This window comes from Ambystoma mexicanum, chromosome 11 (assembly GCF_040938575.1).
Source record: "Ambystoma mexicanum isolate Mex_15411 chromosome 11, UKY_AmexF1_1, whole genome shotgun sequence".
Classification (NCBI taxonomy): domain Eukaryota; kingdom Metazoa; phylum Chordata; class Amphibia; order Caudata; family Ambystomatidae; genus Ambystoma; species Ambystoma mexicanum.
Window position 1 is genome coordinate 939683683 of NC_090934.1, and position 25262 is coordinate 939708944.

Genomic DNA, 25262 nt, shown 5'->3' on the forward strand with positions numbered 1-25262 from the left:
AGACAGAATACCTCTAAAATTGTGGGTTTAAGAAGTCCCACAGAACAATTAAGAATTTGGATACACAACTTAAAAAATAAAGTGGAGTACCTCAATTGGTAAAAGATTGACAAGATGAGGAAATTACAGCATGCATAATGGAATTCTTTACGAGCATGCAGACTGCTCCTGGACAGAGCAAACAATTGGATGGTGCATCTGCCCCACTACCGACTGTTTCTACACTGTCCTAGGCAGCCCATACATCTGGGATGCAGGGGCCCAAGTTTGGTTGTTCCACCGACGGACTGCTCCTCAGTTTCCACATTTGGACTTTTTGAACTACCAAATGTTTGAACCTGTTGAAGTAGCACCAACATATTCTGGCACATTTTCTGGGGTGGTGGCTGTCCTAGGTTTTCACCCATTTACTGTGATAGCTTCCCTTACAAGAGGCGGTACCAATTACAAGAGAAACGCCCCAGTTATTCAAGACCCATTAAGAAAACTGCCAGAGCCTTTAGTTGGCAGAGAACGGAATATGGTTTGCGTGCTTGCACCATGGTCCCCTAGAGAGCTTATCAGGGGGGAGTGTCAACATTTTGCTGAAAAGCTGGAGACTGTCATCCAGTGTTACAACCACTCTTGGGCTGACATGAATTTGCACATGAATCTGCTCACAAAGGTCATTATGCCAGCGGAAGTCAGTCAGGGGAACTGCAGAGCCTTTACTCTACGAAGAAGAGAATATCGTTAGAGGGCTTGTATTGTGGTTCCTTAGAGATCTTAGAAATCTGGTAAATGAATTTCCAAGCATCAGGTGGAGCATCAACGTTTTTCTGAAGAGCTGGAGATTGTCACCCAGTGTTACAACCTCTCTTGGGCTGACATGAATCCGTTCACAAGGGTCATTATGCCAGGGGAAGTCAGGCAGAGACTTATCCAACAATGGCAGTACTGAAATAAAGACTCGACTCAGGGATAGAAATTGATCCTAGTGACAATAAGGTTCGAGCTATTAGTAGTCCATGAGGTATTTCCCAGGAAGACAGATTGGAACACAATTCACAATTGCAAGCAACAAAGGGGAATCACCAGTGGACTATTTGCACACACATAAGGTAGTGTTTATCTGACACTCTGGTATCTTTAAACCTAGGAGCAATGTAGTGGAGGGCCTAGCCAATGCCTTCATTACAGGGCTGCAACCTAAGCTCCAGCAGCATTTTAAAATGATGTGGATTGTGTTGTAGATTAAACCCTTTCCTGAGCTAGTGGTGTGGCAAATCATTGTGTTGCTTGTGAGGAACATTGAGAACAAGCTTATGGTCTTACAACTGCATAACCTTCAGGGCCAAGTTCCCCATGAGAGTATTGGGGTTTTCCGTGGAGTGGCAAAGGAGGAGGGGCAAGGGAGGGGGGCTACACAGGATTGGGGCTGGTGGCTCCTCTCATCCAAAAGCATGTAATTACTGCAAACTGGAGGGTCAAAGGAGGAACGAATGCCTGAACCAACCCCTTTGTATTTTCCCATCCCCACCTCCAGGTACTGACTTATCACTTATTCCAAGTGACCCTAAATTCAAGCTGAACAAGTCGGCAGTGCCTGACCCAAATAACGGCCAATACTTACATAGCCTGAGAAACAATCTTGTCATAGGCCCCTTGATTCCGGTAGACCAAGATTGCCCTTATACCAAGTTTTAGGCAGGAGGGCAACCATCTCCTTTTTAGTAGATACAGGACTGGTAGGTCAGCATTCATTTCCAACTCTTTCCCCGACATCGGTTGTTCCTCTACGACTGTCAATGCAGTATGCATGTCTAATAAACCAGTTTGTCATCCTAGGTCCCATTACTGTACCAATAATGCTATCAACACTGCCAAAACCCTTTTTTTAAAATAACCACTTTAACTCCCCGATTAATAGATCCGCCAAACTCTTCTCAATTGTTAAAAAGTTCATTAATCCTCCATGTGCTTGGCTGAAAATTGAACCATGTCTGCAAGGGGTAAATTACTTTAATAACTCCTTTTACCATCAAGATTTATAAAATTCATGAAAATGTACTGCAGACTAAAACATCAGAACTACTAAAAGAGCACCAAACGTCTCTGTTACATAAAGAGTCACTTTTTTTTTCCGAAGACAAAATAATAAATTTGCTTATCAAACTCAAAACGAACGCACAGAAGTGGGGATGCACTAGCCGCTTTAGTTGCACTAGAGAATTCCTAGGCACTTACCAAATACATCACTTATCCTGTCAATCTTTCTCTTACTCAAGGGTGTTCTACTTCTAGTTAAAAAATTGCTTTCATTTCTCCCCGATTAAAGATACCCTCTAGCGACCCTACTCTACTAGGGAATTATCCTCCTGTTGCAGGCCTTGTTTGGTTTTCAAAAGTTATTGAAAAGGTTGTGAAACAACAGCTCACTAAGTTTGTCTAGGACATTCATATCCTGGACCCATTATAGTAAGGTTTCTACTTCTGAGACTGCTCTGGTCTACATCTGCGACTATTTTATGCTACACTCTGCATATTTATCTCTTCTGATTTATTCGCCGCCTTTGATACGGTGAGGCATTGTATTCTCATTTCTCATCTTTCAGACCTCTGTATCCCTCTGCACTAGTTCTGGAGTTTTCTGACGGATATATTTCAGATGGTAAAGTTTATCCACTACTTCTCATCCTCTTCTCCCACTTCTTGTGAAATGATCCAGGATTGGATTCCCAGATTGGATCTAACAGTATTTTACAGGAGTGTTGGGAGCCTATATCAACTGTCGCCTGGATTATGCAAACGCTTTATAGGCCGGTTTGCCAAATTATCTGGTGCACTGCCTTCTCTTCAAACTCTCACGTGATTCTCCTATTTCCATTTCCAGATGCGGTCTACATTGCCTTTCTTTTCTACATATCGTATTCAAAGTACTGTGTCTGGTGTTCAAATGTCTCCATGGTTTGGCACCACATTATCTGGCTATGAAAATACACTCCTCACAACTGGAACAAACTACATTCATCATATTCACACCTACTAGCAATTCCCGCCTCATGGTATGTCTCCATAGGACACACGTCCATTTCAGTGCTTAGTCCTAGATTATGGAACAATGTTTCTCTCACCACTGCACTTTGAACTCTTTGTTAATATTTCGGAAACAATTGAAAACATTTTTTATCTTAACCCCTGACAGCCTTGCATTTTTCTGCTGCCAGAAACTTGGTTCTGAGATGCGGTTAATTCTGACTGGTACGCTAGTTATGTGCTCTATAAATTAACATAATATTACTGACAAATGTGCATTTTTATTGAGTCCGTCAACTCCTGTAAACGTACCTGGAAGAGACCTTTTATATACATTAAATTCCACTATTTACTGTACACTGAACAGTGTGATTATAGATTTCCATGAAAGAAACACTGACAAACTATTGGTTTTGCTACATGCCACACCATTATCCAATTCATATTTTGAAGACACATACTTAACCCAGGAATTTATGGATTTGCTAGTGTGACGAATCTGAGGATGTCAACCCTTCTCCCCTAGGGGAGACCCCTCCCATGGGGCCGGGGCGGTTGTCCACAATACAATAGTCCCTCTGGGGTTGGTGCACTGAGGGAGGATCACACGAGGGAGGTATCCCCTTATGGGATTAGGGACGACTATGTTCAGAGAACATAGTATGCCCATGCATTAGTACCGCTAAACCCCTCTCCAATGTTCAATACTCCGCTCTCTTCTTTTGAGGAGGACAATATTTGTTATAGCCAAGTTACTCAATCTAATATGCTTGACAAAAAAAAAATGCAAAGTGTGTTACATCTGACTCTAACATGTACTGAGAAGAAGAAGATGATCAGGAGTCCAAGGATCATTATCGAAAAGCAGAATAAGCGCTCTAGTTTTCCAAAGAACGTGATTGGCACAAAGAAGCTCCCTTTCCCAGCGCTGGAGTTTAAATATCAGACAGCTGAGGTGCATCAGAGAGACGATCCTCCAAGGATGAAACCGGTAAGCTATGCTGAGGCGAGAAGGATGAGACAGCTTGAAGGAAACCGAGAGTGGAGGAAGAGGAGAACACAAGCAAGGTCCCAGAAGCCAGGACTGCCCATGTTATTATCGACTGAAACCTCTGGGCACCCCAAGCACTGGCAAAGTGCCCAGCAGAGAGGATGCGCCGCCGAGAAGAAGCAGATGCCAGGAAAGCCGCTGCGGGCTGCGAAGAAACTCTGAATGTGACCAGAGCCTCCAGATAAACTGCAGCCACTCAGGGAAACGCTGGTACCTTCCATTGGGAAGCAAACTGGTATGCAGGTTTCCTGAATGGTGCAGGGTATCCGGCCGAGTAAAGGGATGAAGGCAGAGGCCACATAAAGGGGGTCTGGGACCCTGGGAACAGAGTGAGAGCCTGGGACATGCACGCATTTGAAAAACAAACAAAATTCAATGCAGACATTGCGAGTCTGGGACCTGCACCCATATGAGAAACTGAAACAAAGCCAAACCGAATATTTCGAGTCTAGGTCCCGCACCCAAAGAGAGATAGCCTATGTTGGAACTGTTACTTGGCAGGAGAGTAAACCAAGCAGCTGTGAATGTTACGAGTCTGGGCCTCGTACACATAGAGGGACAGTCCATGAGAGGACGAAGGCTTGGCAGGAGAGTATGCCAAGCCATATTGAATGTTGCAAGTCTGGGACCCGCACCCAAATAGGAGGTTTCATGAAAGGATAACTGCTTGGCAGGAGATTGAATCAAGTGGCTATATTGCGATTCTGGGGCCTGCACCCAAAATAAGTGAAGAAAATACAGTGCAACAGATCCTACACTTGGCAAGTTGGTAGGATAAATAGGAGAAGCATAAGGCGGATATACTTGCAGACTGCCTATTAACATGTGTTTAAGCAATTTCAGGCCTGAGAGGCCCCAAAAGGAGAGAACACCATTAAAAGGGTGCTAGGCCGAAGGACCACAACCCTGCCATTGGAATTCATCAGTTTTAAACCTTTCTTTGTTTTCATTGCCACTTGTGATTACCCAAAGACTGGGAACATTTCTGTTGGTTAAATCTACAAAGAATACTACAGAAGAGGAGTCTAGGTGAAAGGACACTAAACCCTAACATTGGAATCGTACATTTGAGAAGGTTGTTTTGTTTCACCAGTTTTTGATTGTTCCTGAGACTGGGAACTTTTCTGTTGGCTGGTTTACACAGAACATTTTTACTTTAGGAAGAAATTATCCCTGCACAGTTGGTTTGAGTTATTCGTTTTAGAGACAGAAATAGGCCCGTCAGGACACAACAGGGACAGACTTTAAAATTTGAATTTTCTGACAATTTCTTCAGTTTTCTTACAGGCAGGGAAAACTTAGTTTTAGGGACAGAGAGACATTGTTCAAACCCTTTTTAATATAATAAACGTTTCTGCCCAAGAACATACCACCATTGTGTCCGAGTCTTACTTCTTACCCCTTGCACTAGCTACAGTACCAAGTTCCCTTTGATCTATGCATGGTAATGAATTGGAATGCATTCTCAATGCAGAACCAGTGTGAACTGAGGTAGACCATTTAAAACGCTTGCCCAGAATTCCTACTAAAACAAAGAATAATAGTTCCAACTAGTAGCCCATGTAATACCCCAATTTCACCTCACCTATGGAGAGGACAGAGAGAGATACTTATGGATTCATACAAGAACTTAGGTGAGTGAAGGCTTTACCACTACCATGCTTTCTGAAGGCCCAAATCCTACCACCATTCTCTTCTGAATGTCCGTGACAGTGAAATGCTTTACAGTTGTAGATCTCTGTTCTACTTCCTTTTCATTTCCCATACATCCAGACAGTAGATATTTGTTTGCCCTTTTACATCGAGGAATTCAACATACGTGGACAGTCCTCTCGCAAGGGATTATGCAGTTTCCTACCCTTCTCTCCCAACAAATGAAAAATTACCTAGATGATACTGGACCGTCTGTTTTAGTACTGTAAACCGATGGCCCACTGTTTACGTCCTCTCATATAATGCATGTTAATGGGACACACAGGTACTCCTAACTGGTTTAGCTCTCAAGGGACATAACGCCTGCAAACAGAAGTTAAATCTGTGTAGGGAAAGAGCTCATTATTTAGGACGCAAGATCATGGCAGGCCACCAATTGATAGCAAACGTATGCATTGAAGCCATTTTTAAATGCCCAAGTCCTGCGCAGTAACCAGATGAGGGAATTTCTGGTGAGGACAGGATATTGCAGGCAATGGATGCTTGTTAAGCCACTACAGCACTTGACTAAATGGAATGCCCTGAGCCCTGGGCAGAGAAACAAAAAAAGCATTTGATGCAAGTAAACAAGTGCAATCATATGTTCCAGCATTAGGACTGCCCAGTTACAACACGAAATTCACATTGTATTGTCGCAAATTAACCTCTTAAGTGCCATTGAGGTTCCCCCCCAGTGCCAATGTTTTTTTTTTTAAATCGCGGTATTCACCGCCCAAACCCGCCAACATTTCCCCCCTCATTAACCCCTTAAGTGCCACCGACGAGCCGGCTCGTCGGTGGCAACCTGGAGCGGTTTTTACCGACGAGCCGGCTCGTCGCTGGCATTTAAAGGGTTAAACAGATTCTCCTTAGCCATCCTTTCACATAACATGGAGAAAAGCAGCAACAGATTGCTTATTATAGTACAGCCCTAGACCTGGCTGCAGTGAATCTGACCCCATATCTTACGTCGGTAGCAGCTGCTGCTCTTAGAAGTACAGTAATGTGAATATATAGTATTAGTGTCACCATTAGATTAAGCAATTCTACATGCTACATCAGCCCTGTTGTTGAAATTAAATACCCAACATCTGTCCCTCTCATGACTAGCCAAACAGGAATTGTTACTATTGAATTCCTCACATAGAACACTGACACCTTGTCCAGTTCTGAGTCTAGCTGCACTATTCCTTTTATGTTTTTCTATTGCATTCTAGAACATAATCAAGGAGCATGGAGCTGATGACTGTGACAATTGCTGGTTCTCGGGCGGTAAGGTGCATGAAGTAAACTTCTGTTCATTGATAACATTTTGAACCTACCTAATTTCTACTAAATACTTTCCTCAACCAATTATGTGATCACATGAATAGAAAGCAAAGGCCAATTATTTATTTGTGGAGCAGTTACAGTGAATTTTAAAAAGCAAACCTTGTTAAGCTCAAGTGTTCTCAGAATATCCAACAAGCTGAAAACAGGATTAGCGCCTGTCTGAGCAACAGATCATTTCCCTTTTCTTTCCTTGATATTGTGCATCTTAGTTTGCATTGTCTCATAACAAAGTATGACAGTCAGTAGTTGGTATTTTTCCATAATTTAGTGGTTTTATAGTGTTATCTTTGAATTAAGTGCAAATATCCACCACAATGCTCATTGTACCGTCATTCTTAATGCCAAATAGTTTAAGCACACCACACATTTAATAAAGGCTTCAGCAGATACCTCTTCTAATGTCATATGATGGAGCCCTTTTGCTGAAACTAGAATCGTCAGCCAGAGGTCTTTCTAGGAGTCATTTCCTGACATTGTTGTTGTTTTCTACTTGTATGTAATTTCAAATGTGTTTATCAAAATGAGGATGTACCTACTCTGTTCACCATTTTGTAGTCTCTTATATCAGTAAAATGTGTTCTGTGAAAAGTTAAGATTCTCGGTAAATGGGATCTAAACCTGCTGTATATCACTAATGAATGTGGATTAAAGAGGTTTTTTTGCCAGATAATGGCTGGCATCAGGATTATCACTGACCTATTTAGGTGTAGCTGTAACCATTTAATGGTACCTGACACGGTTAAATAGATAGATCGGCACTAGTACTAGGTAGATTTACATAGGTTGCCCATGAAAACATTTACTCTGCAATCAATGCTAGACCTTTCTCTAATATTCATTAATATTATGTGGAATATATTTTACTGTTGTCTGAGATCTTTCTGTAAAATTATATGGGGAAGCTGAATACACGTGGGAAATTAGTCTGCTGTTTGCATTTTTCTATAACAGATTATTTTACTCTTGTTAAATGACCTCTAAACAGCCATTATTTTATGTTCTTTGCAGAAGATATTTGAGTCAAAACAAAACAATTTTTATGTAACAAAAGGCTTTTTGAACCTAAACACAAACGTACAACCCAGGGGCTTTGTCCTTGTCACTCTAGTGTATAAGAAATTTGACTGCCCAAAGTTCTAAAAAGTGGGTTTTGGAGCAGCCAAATGCAGCCTAAAGGTCTCTTTTGGTTATTATGATTGCAGTAAGATGCAAACGCTGTAGCAAATATAGCACCTATAAACTGATGTTAACTGGCTTATATAAAACATTATTACAATTGGTGCTACAGATGTTCTTCATGAAGGATATGAATAATGGAAGTCTTTTCTAAGAAGAAATGGCAATCTGAAGGTTTGAAGCGCGTTGCTGAGACGAGCCACAATTTTCAATCTATTTCCATAAAATATCCACAGTTTTGCACATTTTTATTTTCAGGTTGTGGAATACGACTACCGAGCAGAGGTAAAAAAACTCATCCCTCATTTAAAGTATTTGGATGAAGTACCAGTGGACCAAGTCAGCACTCATCCCTCAATTGCCATCAATGAAGATTGGCTTATGGTGAAAGAGTCCATTAAGGACAGCAGCATGGTTGAAGATAATGCTCACCATGGTATGTTTAGGATTTGCTTGTTTGTTTTCTAGTCTTTGCTCGAACATTCTTGGGGAAGGGGAAAACCTTTGATATCATGAATTGGCACCTGTCAAAACATTGTTTATGTGATTTAATATAGCTTCCCATGATGCCACCATTTCTGGCATATCAAGGCTGACTTGTTTACTACATTTGAGGGCATCTATTGTGCAAGCTAGACAGAACAAAGTAAGTTGGTGCAAAATCTGGAATCATTTGTGTCAGCTTAACATGATTTACAACACTTCTGAATATGCTGTTTATTTTTTAAGATGTACCATCTTTTAGATGATGTGTAATATTTTAAATTAGTTGTTTATCGTGCTGCATATCTTTATTTACATTCGATAGAGGTAGAAAAAACAGCACTGATTTGTATGTGATACTTCAAGAGTTTAATGCATATTAGGCAGACCTATTAAACTTGAAAGTATAATTGTGGAAAATCAGCACAATGCAGTTTTCTCTTGGTATGCCTCATTGAAGTAGCATCATAAATTGGCTGTTAGTATCCCAGGAGAAAGTGAAGTGATGCCAAAAGAATCTACAATACCGTTATGCAATGAATGCTCACCTGATTCATGTGAACCTCCTGATCTCTGAAAACACTTTAGGGCTAATCAACTCATTTGTAAATCAATTTACAGAGCTTTACCTTGCTTCACATAACCTCTTGAACATCACTTGTCACTTCTATACACATATGTCTGCGTCTTAATAGGCAGCTCCTTCAAATAAGATCAGGTAAAGCAAATATTTGTGCTTGTATATGACAAGTGCAGAGCAAAATTCCCCAATAATGCTACCGTAAATCTACTGTAGTCGCCACGCTTGACGGTATCACCCTACAGGTGCAAATACTGCCATAACATGTCATGAACTGTCTGAAATTCCCCCAAAAATGTGCTGTGAAATCTAAATTTCCAAATAGATATAAGCATGTTAGGTGTGACGGTTCACCACTTGTTATGTCACAATTTAAGTGAAATAAAAAGAATACCATTTGCTTCATATCAAAGTCAATGAAAGAGGTTTCTCTCATTAAGTCTTTGATTCTATGGGCCACATTACGAGTTTGGTTGTAATTCAGCATTAAGTCTGCCAAATTACAGGCAAACTTGATTACCGCTCCAGCCACTTGGTCCCGTGGTCATACCACAGGATTATAAGTGGTGGTAGTGCGGTGTAATTCCCAGTTTTTGGAGTCCATATGACCCCATCTAGATTATAGCAGAATTACTGCTGGTGGTAATTCTGCGGCAGTGTTTCTGCGGATTTTTGGCGGTATTTCTTGCTGCTTGCTGAAATTAAATCTTCCACAATAAAGACAAGCTTGTAGTACGGCAGTGTGGTAATGAGGCAGTAAAGGAGCAGCAACTGAATTACCTCCACTTTTACCCACACCTTGGTACTTGTAATGAAGCCCAAAGTCTTCCTTGGATTATGTTTTATCTCTGCCGTCATTGACTTGGCTAATGATTATCTCTCACTGTTCATGTTGCTATTCATTCTTTGATTACTCCTCTAGAAATTACTACTCCATTATGTCTTTCTCTATTGTGCAATGCTTCTTTCTGTGTCAGCACCTCTTGCACTGAGTTACAGTGTGACAGTACTGTCATTCCCAAAATACTCTTTCACTTTAGTTTCCTTGAAGCTTCTCTGTACCATGTGTGAAGTGTTGATACACTACTTCCCCTTTCTCTTGCAGCATCTCTTGTGCCATATTGTACTTTTTACTTCTCTTGTGAAGGTGTTCTAACCACTACTTCTACTTTCTCTACCTATGCTCATCTTGTGCCTCTGTTCCAATTACCACTCATCAAGGCCTCTTGCACCTCATTTCCAATTACCATCACCTCCTCTTGTGCCCCATTTCCCTTTTAGTTCTTTTGAGACTTTCTCACCACCGCACACTTGCCTTGGGAAGTTTTAGAACCATTCGAACAAATCATTCTTACTGCTATGCTTTCACCCTCTTAGCGCCTCTTGTGCTATGTTGTCTGGATGGCAGCAGCCAATAATAATTCCTTCCTCTTTTAAGTGTTCCAGTGCTGACCTGCAGCTTCCACCTTCCATCTTTTGCCTTCTTTCAAAGTTCCAGTTCCTCTTGGGCCCTTTTGGGGAGTCCATGGACTGAAACATCCAGCATCCAACTTTCCTGCGTTACTTTTCAATGTTTCAGTGCTTATGTTCCCCCTGCAACAGGCCATGTCACAATTCTCAGCATATAGTTCCCCTCGACTTCCTCCCCGGCTCCAAGTGCAGCTCTTTCTCTGGTGTACTTTCCCCATGTCCTCCTTGTGCAAATGTCTCTGTGTCCAAAAGTTCCATCATCCTTTTCACGTATTGATTATATATTTCCCTCTTTTATCTCTTCTGAAATGGGTTCTCTCTTATCTTGGATCATGCTACAGTAATTTTGGCATCTGAATGGAATTATTCCAACTTTCTCAATAATAATAAAATTAATACTGCGTTACTTAAGGACAAGGACTTTATCCAGAGCATTCATGATTTTGTTCCTAAATTGGTTTTTCATAATCCATATGAAGATACATCCATTCACAATACTTGGGACACTTTCAAGGTGGCAGTAAGGAGTCACTCATAAAAATAAAAAATAAAAGATGCAATCATTACAACTATTACATCTTTAGAAATTGATTTCGAAGAGATTGTGTCCTCCGACGTATTCCTTATCTTTGATAATACGTTTCCAGCTTGCTGGCCTCGGAATTTTTTTCTGTAGAGGGTGCTGCACGTCGACGTCCGCCGACTCGATGTCCCTCGACGGCCACCGTATCGGTGCCGACGTCACCATGCCCATAAATAGCCACGCGCGGCGTCCGTTACTCAGTTCTGTTTTTTGCGCTTCGTGGGTCCTCGGAACATCGTTGCTCAGTTCAGTCAGATAATCTAATCTACATCTACTCGAAATATACCAACTCGTTCTCGATGACATCTTCATCGGAACCGACAACGCCGCGATCCGGCTTCAAAATATTTCGAGACTGCGGTAAAAAAATGTCGTTAACGGATCCACACAGGATCTGCTTGTGGTGCTTGGGAGCCGAGCACCATTGTTCGGAGTGTGAGGACTGCATGTCCATGATGGCGAAAGCCTTGAAGGAGCTCAAGGGGAAGCTCGAGAGAGGTAAGCCAGTCAAAACCTCCTCGAAAGTTTCTTCGGCCGAGTCGAGACATGCGTCTCCTCGCCGTCGAAAACATTCCCATTCTAGATCTCGAAGTAGCTCCCACCATTTGTCGAGATCAAGACACTCAAAGAAGAGACGTCGAAGATCCCCTTCCTCGTCGTCTTCTGTTTCCCCAGAAAGGGTCTCCTGCCCCACGAAACACAGCTCTCAGGCTGAGTGGGAGGAATTCAGGAAGAAAATGTTAAGCGTCTTCGAGAAAGCGGCCTTGTCCCCCTCGAAGACAGCTAAGGGTGATACCCCGGGTGAAAAACCCAAAAAATCAAAACTCCGCGAGTCGCAGCACCCGGCGAAACATTCCACCCGAGAGTGCCACGGGCCATCGGGTAAGAAGGCACCGTCTTTGACGCCGTCGTCGAAGATCCCTTCGACGCATGGATCGGCGCCATCGACGCCGTTGTCGAAGGGTTCTTCGAAGCATCGGTCGATCGACTAAACGCCATCATCGACGCCGATGAATGAGAAGACCACGGCTACTCCACAGCCAACGGTGATTCCAAGAGCCTCCGGCACGACGCCGAGACCGACGTCGATGTCCTCGAGTAGGATCCTGATCCTCTCGAGTTCTTCGAAGCCTCTTCCGGTTTTCTCTCAAAGAAAGTCTTCTCTGCTTGTAGTATGGCGTTGAAGTCCATCAACGCCACCTGTACGCTCGCCAGGTTCAGTCACACCAGGTTCAGGTTCAGTCACACACTGTGGGAGTTTGCTTCATCAGCGGCTGACTGCATACCCGAAGGAGAGGAAAAGGAAGCCTTCCTTAACATTATTAAAGATGGCAAGGATGCCATGTGCGAGTCACTTCAAACTGGCATCGATTCCGCTGACAGTATCAGCAGGGCCATGGTGGCAAGTACAATAATCTGCAGGCATGCGTGGTTGCGAAAGTCTGGCTTTGCTCCAGATGTACAGGCCAGACCTTTGAATATGCCCTTTGACGGCTCTTCATTATTCGGAAAAAAGGCTGATGACAGTCTGGAAAAGTTGCAGACATTTAAAGCAGCAGCAAAATCTTTAGGAGCTGCTATCCGCCAAACTCCTTTTCGCCCCTCAGGAACCTCTGGGAGAGGAAAGTCCTTTTGCTATTATTCCGCATTCGGGAAAGGCAGAGGACAGCCGGCTCAAAGAGGCCAAAGGAGATCCACCTGAGGTGGATGGGTCAAAGGTACTAAGGCCGCAGCAGCAGCAGGTGTCTCTTTACCCTCGGCATCTGCATCAGCCGCCCCCAAACCACTCTGAGGTCTTTCCACACAAGACACCTGTAGGGGGCAGGTTAACTCACCATCTGACGGAATGGCAGGCTATAACGTCAGATGCTTGGGCATTGGAGACAGTTGCCCAGGGTTACTGCCTAGCCTTTCTACACAACCCTCAGAGTTATCCACCGGGGAACAGCTCTCTAAAAGTTCCAGATCCGCTCCTCTTGCAGGAAATTATAGACCTGCTAGAGAAAGGTGCCATAGAACCAGTACCTGTAGCGGACAGGAACAAGGGCTGGTACCCGCCCTACTTTCTCATACCAAAGAAGGACGGAGGACTGAGACCCATCAAGTTCCTCAGGAAGGACAAGTTCAAGATGGTAACTCTCTCTCAGATCCTTCAGGCCCTCCAGCTCCAGGACTGGCTGGTATCTCTGGACCTTCAGGATGCTTATTTCCATGTGCCAATCCATCCCAAACACAGGAAATACCTGAGGTTCGCAATTGGCGACTCTCATTATCAATTTCGAGTTCTGCCATTTGGGCTGACCTCGCCCCGAGGGTCTTCACCAAGCTAATGTCAGTAGTGGCTGCGAGTCTAAGGAGGGAAGGGATCCACGTCTACCCCTACCTAGACGATTGGCTGATCAGGGCTGTATCTTCGGAACAAGCTCAGACCCAGCTAGATTATGTCTGCCACTTCCTTCACAAACTGGGCTTCTCCCTCAACTTAAAGAAGTCACAGATGATACCATCTCAGAGACTCCAGTTCATTGGAGCGGTCCTGGACACTTCCCTGGGAAAAGCCTCGCCACCAGAGGTGAGGGCTCAAGATATTCTGCAGATGGTAAACAAGTTTCAAAATGCCCAACGTCTCCTAGCCTTCGACTTTTTGAGGTTGCTAGGCCTCATGGCATCCTGCATCTTCCTTGTGCCGGAGGCTCGCCTGAGAATGAGATCTCTTCAGTGGGCACTTAGAACTCAGTGGTTGCAATTCTCAGGGAGAATGACAGATCTCCTCCGGATTCCGGACAAAGTAGCCCGCGTCCTTCAATGGTGGGCCTATCCAGAGAACTTCTTGAAAGGAGAACTGTTTTGGCAACCATGGCCGGAGATAACAGTAGTCACAGACGCCTCACTCACGGGGTGGGGAGCCCATGCCAACGACTTGACCATCAGCGGTCGTTGGTCTCCATCGGAGTCCAGACTACACATCAACCTATTGGAGCTGAGAGCGATCAGACTAGCGCTGAAAGCTTTCCTGCCATCAGTACAGGGGAGAAATGTCCTGATAATGACGGACAACACGGTGGCCATGCACTACCTCAACAAAAGAGGAGGCGTAGGGTCACTGCCACTGTGCAGAGAGGCAATGCAGCTCTGGTTTTGGGCAATTCGGGAAGGAATCTCTCTATCGGCAGTCCACCTAGCCGGAGAGAAGAACTTGACAGTGGACGCTCTGAGCAGGCAGAGCACAGTCTCCCACGAGTGGGAGCTAGCTCAGGAAGTCCTTCAAGAGATCTTCGCCCTTTGGGGAACTCCTCAGGTGGATCTGTTCGCCACAAGCACCAACAGGAAGTGAAATCTGTTCTGTTCAAGGGAATTTCCCCCGAGAGGAGCTCTAGGAGACGCGTTCGTAGTGGACTGGGAGTTTCCACTCCTTTACGCGTTTCCACCAGTCCCTGTTATTCCTCAAATGATCAGGAGGTTGAGAAGATTCCGGAAAACCATGATCCTAATTGCCCCGGACTGGGCCAGGAGAACGTGGTACCCGGACCTTCTAGATATGTCCATCTACCCTCCAATCTGTCTTCCACTCAAAGAGAATCTTCTCTCGCAGAACGGAGGTCAGTTTCTCCATCCAGACATCAGAACCCTCAACCTTCACGCTTGGCTTCTGAAAGGGTGAGGTACAAGGATTGGGATCTCCCTGATGACATCATGGAGGTGTTGCTTTCGGCCAGAAGGCCAGCAACAAAGTCTTTATACCGCTGCCGTTGGAACAAATTTTGCAGCTGGCGTAGAGAAGGGAATATCGACCCTTTTTCATGTGGTACACCAACGGTGTTGTCCTTTCTACTCTACTTGGCAAACTCAGGCCTTCACGTTGGCACTGTAAAAGGCTATCTCGCAGCGCTTTCAATCTTCAAGCGCACTGCGGAGGAACCATTGTATTTCAAACTACCTCTAGTGATACAATTTCTCAAGGGATTAACTAATGTTTATCCTCCAAAACCATTCCAAGTTCCCTTATGGGACTTACATTTAGTCTTAAACTTCCTAATGGGCACTCCATTCGAACCACTTCACTCTTGTTCGCTGAGATTTCTCACGCTTAAAACTGTCCTATTGGTAGCACTAACATCTGCTAGGAGGGTGAGCGAGCTACAAGCTCTCTCCTGTAAACCCCCACATACAATTTTCCACAAGGACAAAGTTGTTCTACAGGTGAAGCCTAATTTCCTCCCAAAGGTGGTTTCTGAATTTCATATTACTCAGAAAATTACCTTACCTTCGTTCTACCCTCCTCCCCATCCGGGGAAGGAGGAAGAAAGGCTACATAGGCTGGACCCAAGGCGAGCTCTCAGCTTTTACATCAGCAGAATGGCTAGGATCAGGCAAGCAGACCAACTGTTTGTAGGATACTCAGGTCACAAGTTGGGACTACCCATAACAAAACAAACCATTTCCAGGTGGATTATTTTGGCCATTCTGGAATGTTACAAACTGGCAGGGAAAGAGCCACCCCAAAATCTTAGGGCTCATTCAACCAGGAGTTTCGCAGCCTCTTCGGCTCTCCAAAGAGGGGTACCGGTCAGAGACATGTGTGCGGCTGCCGCATGGTCGTCCGCACATACATTCATAACATTTTACAACCTGGATTCTTCCACTAGTCAAGAGACCAGATTTGGCAAGGCCGTATTACATTCGGTCCATCCCTAAAGGGATACATAACATTCTTACTCCCACCTCCAATTACATGCCACTGCTTTGGGAGTCTATCAAAGATAAGGAATACGTCAGAGGACACAATCCCTTCGAAGAACAAGTTACTTCTTGCCTTGTAACATTCTTTCGACGGGATGTTCCTCCGACGTATTCCTTATCGCCCCTCCCATCCATCCCTGCAGTAATACTTCCCTTGTGGTTGCAGCTTACGCTCCTTCAAGGTCAATAACCAATTCAGGCATGACTTTTCTTATGCTACAAAACGGAACTGAGCAACGGACGCCGCGCGTGGCTATTTATGGGCATGGTGACGTCGGTGCCGATACGGTGGCCGTCGAGGGACATCAACTCGGCGGACGTCGACGCGCAGCGCCCTCTACAGAAAAAATATCCGAGCCCAGCAAGCTGGAAACGTATTATCAAAGATAAGGACTACGTCGGAGGAACATCCCGTCGAAAGAACGTTACAAGGTAAGAAGTAACTTGTTCTTCTATCATAATCCCTTCAATGTCACTCTTCCTAATCCTATTTCAAAATGTATTCAATTTAATAAAATGTCCACTGGTGAAGCTTGCAGAACTTTGTTAAGAATAACAGCTAAATACTATGGTGTGTGAGGGAGGCATGGTGCCACAAGTAGACACCGACACAAAATTGGAAGTTTCAAAACCTTTATTTGTATATTTTGAATGGGGGGTTGGGAGAACTCATAGCGTCCCCTAATACTACAATGGGAGTAACCTCAACCATAAACTAAACAAAACACAGTCCTGGTCAGACTTGTCAAAATAATAGTTGCCTGTGCTAAAAAACCTAATGCCTGCCCTTTCTCTAAGATAACAAATGGGTGAAGGGATATGGATTGGGTCAAAAGAAAATCAGTGTAAAAAACAAATGTCAGTGTGGCTGAGCAACCGGCTCTCCCCATGTTTTGCAGCATGTGGTAAGGTGGCACACTTGGCTTGGGTGACACACGCTGGCCCCAGATTAGATGCAGTACAAAGATCGCTGACCTGGGCCCGCTTGGCCTACCACGATCAAGTTAGTTTTTTTGGCAGTTCAACAAAACGACCACAGTTCACAATTACAGCTCAGCTACTTCTCCAGAAGTACAATTTCACTGAGGTCTTCCTCTGTCGGCTCAGACCTTTATTTCACAGTTCATGTGGTTCCCTTCCCCAAGCCTTGTGTCACATTCACTAGGCTCCCCTCTGTCAGGCTCAAGCCTCTTTTTTTACTTTCACTTCTGTAGGAACTTTCAAATGTGCAAGGATTTTTCTAAGACCCCTTCATGACCACTTCGACCTTTCTTCTCATTTGTTTTTCCCCTTATAACACAAAAGTTCCTTGATTCCTTATAGCTTTGCAAACATACAAAATGAAAGTTCAACAAAATCTTCACCAAATGACTCTTTCTTACAATGCCTTCTGGTACTTGCCGTTTTCACTCTCAGGCTCCCCTCAGTCAGGCACACGCCTTGTTTCCCACTTTCTCTATGTATTTCTCGTCTGCACGATATCACAAAGACCTTCAGTGTACTGCTTCTTACGGTTTGACCACTTTGCTACTTGGTATTGCTCTGCGCCTTTAACCATGAACAAGAGTCTTTAATCGCTTTCCTCACGGTTCCTGTCTTATGCTCAACCATCGCTTGCCACTTTGTTACCGGTACAATCTTCGTTTTAGACATTTGTCTTTCAGGGCATTCATTTCACTCACCGGCTGTGTGAACTCCTTGTGTTTGTTTGCAGCTCTGTTCCTGGAGTCAATGTTTGCAGTTCCCAGCTGGTGTCTTGCCTCCCCAACTCTGTCATTCACCCGGGGTGGAGGGGGTCGGACCTGACCATATTAACGGAACATGTCAAGTGTAACGTATGAGTGTCAATATTTTTCCTCTTAGACCTCTTCCTCGACTCATTTGTGTAGGAAAGTGAGGGGGGGACTGGGATGTTGGAATGACCTAAAAAATAGGATGGGATCGTGTTATTGGAAAGGGAGGGATACCGCGTCTCACCATTAGATGCCTCACCACCACTCTCTAAGGACCCCTCACCCAGGTGATCCTCCCGCACTGGTCCACCCGCAGAGTCTGGATCCAAAGGTGATGGCCGTGCCCTGGCTACCTTAGCAAGAGACCCCCGGGGACTAGACAGTGAGGCACCCTCTGGTTTCTCACAGGTGGTTCTAATAAAGCTGCCAAATTACTTTTAAACACAAGAAAGAGAATTCTAGAATTGTTGCATTTTAAATTGAGATGGGAAAGTCTTCTCTTCTAATTCCGATATCTACCAAGCCTTCTTTTCTTTTTATCAAAATATTTATACTCCAGATTCCTCCTAATCACCTAGACATAAAGAAAAATACCTTTCTAGAATGGTTAACCTTGTGTCAAATATTAAGATCGAATGGTCCTTGAATACCAGTTACTATTCAAGAAATTAAAAAATTCATAGGCAATCATAAATTGGACAATGCTGCAGCCCCTGATTGCCTCCCTTTTTATTTTCATGCCACTTTTTCAGATTTTTATCTCCTCACTAGTTTCAATTGTATTCTTATTTTGCTGATTTGGTTGGAGTATTGGCACTGTCTCTGCAACTTATTATTTTTCCTAAATCAGATGAAGATACTAGTCTTATTAAATATTGTCATCCTATCTCATCAATTCAGACAGAGTATATTGAGTATATTGAAAGCAGATACATTTTTTCTAATACCCATCTTTTATATAATGCGTTTTTCTTTTGTAATTTGTCTCTCTCTAGATGGCCAGAAGGCATTTGATCGTGCAGCTTGGCCTTTTATGTTTAAGGTGCTAAAGTGGCATTGGTTTAGACTCCTATTTTATTGCTTTAGATGAAACCCTTTATTCGTCTCAATTTGCCCAAACCTTTTATTGATGGTTCTTTCTCTTCCCCCTTCCGTACACTTAAAGGAAGGCAACAAAGGTACCCGCTATCTCCATTACTTTTTTTGGTGTTCTTGGAACCTTTACTTTATTTCATATGCACGAATATGCATATTGCTGGTATTAATACTGGCAATGATTCAATAAAAATATCCGCCCATTTTATTTTACATTATCTAAACCATCCTCCTCTATTCATAGTTGTTTTATTTCTAGTAATGAGTTTTCTCAAAACATTGATTATGAACCAAATCTTGAGAAGTGCAAAATCCTTCCCCTTAATAATGTATATATACAGTCTCTTGTCCAAGATATTGGAATCCTCATGCCATAAAATAGCCAGATAGCCCTTTTCCTAAAGATATTGATACTATAATTAAATATAACATTGACGAAACATATACATTTCCCGACTTTCATAGTTATTTTTTATTTTATTTTTTTAAAACATTTTTTATTAATTTTATTCAAACCAAACAACAATACAAACAAACCCAACACGCAGTGCAGTTTACAACAATTCCATTAAACACCATTTGTATTTCCATTTTTGCCACTGCTCCCATTGTCCCACCCTCCATTATGAGCCTATTTGTACTTCACATTCAGTATCTGCTACATGTGGCCGGGTCTCACTATCCTCGGATTCCGTTGGGTCCGATATAGATCCGAACAGTTCCGCTATTAATCATTTCCATGCCATCAGGGTGCCCACTTCTTCCTCCCCACTCATGTTGCTCGCCTCCTGCCATACTATCGTTTCGGCCTTCGCCCATTTCTGTAACTCCTTCCACCATATCTCCACCCGTGGCTTGTGGCACTTCTTCCATCCCATGGCAACCCTCCGTTTTGCTAGCACGTATGCCAAGTCTTTCAGTTTCTCAACATGTTTAAGTTTACGTGGTCTGGGGAACCCTCCCAGCAAGCAAGCCCAGACCGTATCTATGACGAGCGTGACCCCCTTTGTCGCTAATTTTTGTGCCACTTCACCCCAGAAACATTCGATTACTGGGCATGACCAAAACATGTGTGTCATGTCAGCGTTTTCCATGTCGCACTTAGGACACGCCTGTCGGCCAGCGTTTCCGAACTTGGATATCCTCACAGGGGTCATGTATGCTCTATGCGTTATATACAGCTGTGTTTGTTTAAGTCTGGCGTTTCTTGACACTCCCTTGTGATATCCCAGGGCGCGTTCCCACATCCCATCTCCCATTGGGGCCCCCAGCTCCTCTTCCCAATCCAGTCTCAAATTTGTCAATTCCTTCCCAACCTTGGTCATCACCATCTCATACAATCTAGAAATCTCATGCCCCCCTTCTGATATGTCATATATTGCCCCCACAGTAGCATCTGGTTCCTCTGCCAATACTGTTTCAGGCCACGTTTTCCGAATTTTCTGAACCATCCTATGGTATGTAACATATTGGCCAGTATGTAATCCCAACTCCTCCCCAAGTTCTTCAAAATCACTAATGGTCCCCTCTTGCCAGATGTCCCCTAACGTTACCAGCCCCACCGATTCCCAGTAGGTTCTGATAATCACCCTCAGCTGCTTATCCCCTCCTGCTAAAGCAACCAGCGGTACTTGCGGGGAGCACGGGAATGGGTCCTCCATCATCCGACACGCTCAACGCCACATTTTCCACCCCAGCATCATCATCCTAGGGCGCTCCTTCATATCTGACTCAGGCAACCATATCATTTCCCTTAAGTAAAATGGGGTACAATCCTGCCCAAACAGCCTAGGTTCAGGGGTCACTTCGTCGGAGAGCCAATTGGCCACATATTGTAGTTGACTCGCTACATAGTAGACCTCAAAATTGGGCAGTTTAATACCCCCCCTTTCATAGAAGTTCTGCAACTTCCATAGCGCTACTCTATTCCGGGTACCATGCCATAGGAATTCCCTACACCCACTATTCAGTTTAGCAAACAACTTCTTGGGTATCATATGTGGGATATTACTAAAATAATTCAAAAGCCTAGGTAGGACCACCATCTTAAGCATTGCCCCCCGTCCCATCATTGCTAGGGGCAACTTATCCCAAAACTTCATGCATTTCCGGATTTTCTCAATAGCTACCTTGGTGTTGTGCTTATGTTCCTCTTCTGCCATGTGATACACATCTATACCAAGGTAACGGAAAGAACTAATCACCCATGGTATCTGTAACACCGGCAACCTTTCCTCAGGGGTCCCCTTATAGCTACCTAGCGGGAATATACTAGATTTTTGAGGATTCACCGCTATGCCGGACAACCCCGCATACTTCTCCATCACTTCCAGGATATATTGAAGATTTTCTTCCGGGTATTTCAAGTATAGTAACAAATCATCCGCATATAAGGATATTAGGTGCCGCTCCCCCCCAACCTCAATACCTATCGTATCATATTGTTGCCCGAGGTATATCGCTAGGGGCTCCAGTGCTAGAATGTAAAGCATCGGGGACCAGGGGCACCCCTGCCTGGTGCCTCTACTAAGCTGCCATCTCTCGGATATCACTGATCCCGTTCGAACTCTGGCTAGCGGCTCGCTGTATAGCATTTTCGCCCACCTGATATAACCCGGCCCTACTCCGTATCCTTCCAGGGCCGCCAGCAGCCATGGCCACTTAACGGAGTCAAAAGCTTTTACTGCGTCTAGGGATACAATCGCCATTTCGCCTTCATTCCTATCCGCCCTTTCGATCACCCGGTGGAGTCGCATATGTTTGTGGGTTATATTCCTATTCGGCACATAGCCCGTTTGGTCTGGGTGGATTAATTTGCTAATTACTCTTTGCAATCTGTTTGCCAGGACAGCCATCAATATCTTGCTGTCCTGGTTCAGCATCGACAAAGGCCTGTAGCCTGTAGGAGCTACAGCTATACCCCGGTTTGTTGGGTTTAGGGAGCGGTATTATAATCGCTTCTCTGAGTGACTCCGGCAACCTTCCAATCTCAAACGCTTCGTTAAGCATTTCTAGCATTGGGGGGAGCACTTCTTCTCTATATACTTTATAAAATTCGCTAGAGAACCCATCTGCTCCTGGGGTCTTACTGGTGGGCAACTGCCTCACAACCTCCTCCAACTCCTCCAAGGTAATTGGTGCATCAAGCTCTTCTCTTTCCTCATCACTTATGCCGCCGTGTTTTGGTTGGGGGCGTACGTATTCACGATGCATACCTCTTTATTCTCCACCAGCCCTCTCAATATAACCGTCCCCCCGTCAGTTTCCGCCACTTCCTGTAGTAGCTGAAACGGGACGTGCGGCGCCACGCAGACAAGCACTCCCCTAGCGTAAGCCGAGTACGACGACCCCCACCACAATCCCTTTCCATTTTTTCCCAACTAGCTCCAGCTTCTCCGGCGTCAGATGCGTCTCCTGACAGTGCAATATCTATCTTTTGCCTTTTCAAATACAGCATGACCTTATTCCTCTTCATATAACTGTTAAGTCCCCTGACATTCCATGTTAAAATCTTGAGATCTCCCATAGCGCATAGATATCTTCCTCCCCCATTTCCAACCAAACCCTCCCAGTCATGTTATGCAGATACAACCCTTCAGCTCTTCCATGTAGGCTCATGTTTGTACTTACACTCCCCATAACTATGTACACCCCAAACTTCCCACCTCCCTTCCCTCCCCCCACCCATCCCTTCCCCAACAACGCCCCCCCAACTGTTGCCCAGCTCCATCCCTGGATCTCAGGCACCCCCAAATCTAGCCCTGTCCAGCACAAGCTTATGCTCAGGGCTCAGTAGGGTGAAGTCGCCCTAATGGCCACTTAACTATTAGTATTTCGAGGGGTGGGTTGCTTCCATCCTGTTGCTCCTATTTCCAAATTTATTACGCATTGTGTTAACCCTATGCAGCTTCCAATTACATTTTGCCCACTATATTCCAGTCCATGCCAAGCACAAGGCCCGAATGCTACCCAGTGTTCAACCGGTCCCGCTTCCCGGTGTAATCCTGTACCCCCTCCCACTTACCCCCTCAATGTCCATGGCACCAGTTCTTCAGTCGTCCTGTTCCTGCCGGTCACAGTCCACTTCTTGTTCCGGGCAGCCTTGCAGATCCAGCCACGTTACCACCTCCTCAGGAGTGTCAAGAAAAAGCACTCTGCTCTTATGTAGCACCTTCAGCTTTGCCGGGTACAGAAGCATGTACTTGATGCCTGCTGCTCGCAGCCTCCTCTTGACGGCCACGTAGCTGTATCTCTGTCCCTGCACCAGCATCGTGTAATCCGTGTATGCTGTAATGTTGGCGGATGCTTTCTGTATTGTTCCGCCTTTACGAAAATATTCTAGGATCTTCTCCCTGTCTCTATAGTTCAAGATCCTCGCGATGATGGGTCTCGGCGGAGCCCCAGGTCGTGGTTTCCTCATTAAGGCGCGGTGCGCCCGCTCCACCGTGAATCCCTGCTAAAGCTTGTCTGCTCCTATTTCCTGTAGGATCATGTTTTCCACGTAGTTTGTAGGGTCTTGGCCCTCCTCCCCCTCCGGCAGGCCGACCACCCGTATGTTATTCTTCTCGCTCTTCCTTCCGCTTCTTCCACCCGATTTTCAAGGTTGGCAACCTGCTGTTTGAGCACATGAACTTCCTTTGCATTATTTGTGCTGACATCAGTATTGGTCTTTACAGCACTTTCCAGCCCACTTGTTCTCTCCGCCAGCCCCCTGACATCTTGCCGTAACAGGGTAAGTTCAGTTCCTACCGCAACAATTTTGCTCTCCAGGGCTGTCCGTAAGTCCGCCATTGCCGCGCCCCATTTAGTGCTCAGCTCCGTTATAGCCCCAGGATCTGGTGCTTATCTCCTTCTGGGGCTTCTTCCGCAGTAGTGGCAGCCGTGCTCCGCTCCGATGTTGTAGGGGTCCTCTACGTTTTCGCGAAGACCTCCATTGTGGGTTGTTTGGTCTTGGCTCTCGGACTTTTCACCGACATGATGCAACCTTGCCCACGTGTCTGGCTCCGGCTCGGTGCTGTTTAGTTGTTGTTTGAGTTGTTGGGGTCTCTGTATACCAACCTACACCTATTGTGGCACATGAAATTGTTATTCGGGTGGATTGTAACTTCCCACATCACAATTTCCTCTCAGTGTCCGTGCCTATTATCAGCAGGGTGCTGGCTTCTGCATCCTTGATGCTTCTTTCTGGTCTCTGTGCCTATCAGAGGCTGGTGGTACATATACCCACTTGCTGCGTCAGCAGGCCGCAATGGTTGATCTAAGCAGCATGTGCGTCCCAATCCTTACGAGGCCGCTTCACGGTCCATCAGTGTAATCTTTTGTTCACGATCGGTCGCCATTTTGTTTTGGACGGTGCGGGTCTCGGCGTCGCTGGTTTTGTCCGTAGTTGCTCTTCCATTCCTCGGTGCAGCTTCGGGATGTAATCCCTGCGTGCCCGTTGCTTCCAACCTATTGTGGGTACGTTGTCATTCCTCTTGTCCGTTCCGTGTGTACATCGTCCCGGTTCAGTGGGAGCGCCGAGGACGTGCCGCCTATCTCATGGCCAGGTGGCCCGACACTGCATACGTCCCCTCGTCAGCCCGGGCTATTCGTGAGCTTCTCTCAGGTAGTCGGCCGCTCACTGTTCCATCAGCTGCTGCACGCCTGCAGCCCGTTCACTACCCGCCTGGCACCCGATTTCAAGTGCCACCGAGGGTCTCTTTGTGTTGGCGTGCCGCCATCTTAGTATCAATTATGCCGCTCCCGGATCAGGACACAAAGTAGCCTAACTCCCGCTGCTGTGTCCACCTTCTCCCGCCGATACGCTCATCTGCTGCCTGAGGTATTCACGCAGATACAGTATCTTTTTTCTGCTGGAATCAGCCGTCAACACATGCGCTTTGCTTCGGATCAATAAGTCGGATCACGGAGCTCCAAGGAATCGCAGCCTACTCCGTGGCTGCTTGGCCACGCCCCCCTCCCGACTTTCATAGTTAGTATAAAGAATGTACCCTTCAACAATTATTACAATGTTTACATTTTGAAAAATCTAATTTTTCAATACTGAGTTAGTGTAAAATTGATCTCTGGGTGCACCGTTTCACATGAGTGGCGTCTTTATTATGTTCTCATGGCCCAATATGAAATAATTCCCATTGCTTCTTTTCCTTAAAACGGTGAAGGAGTTTTTCTTAATTAGCTTTGGGTAATGCTTTCGTATGGAATAATAAACACATTCTATTTAATAATCGTCCTGTATCCCCAGTTCATTGGTTTAATAAAAGCATTTGCTATATTAAACACTTGTGTTAAAATAATGATTCCTTTTTCCAC

General features: G+C 44.9%; 1 protein-coding gene across 3 annotated transcripts in view; it reads left to right on the forward strand.

Annotated features, from left to right (window-relative positions):
• The window catches only part of LRRC56 (leucine rich repeat containing 56), a 1196120-nt gene that overhangs the window by 880686 nt on the left and 290172 nt on the right, over window positions 1-25262 (forward strand). For all 3 annotated transcript variants that reach the window (XM_069624078.1, XM_069624079.1, XM_069624080.1), the window contains one exon: window positions 8525-8702. In XM_069624078.1, coding sequence (XP_069480179.1) covers window positions 8525-8702 — 178 coding nt within the window. The remainder of the gene's footprint in view (window positions 1-8524; window positions 8703-25262) is intronic.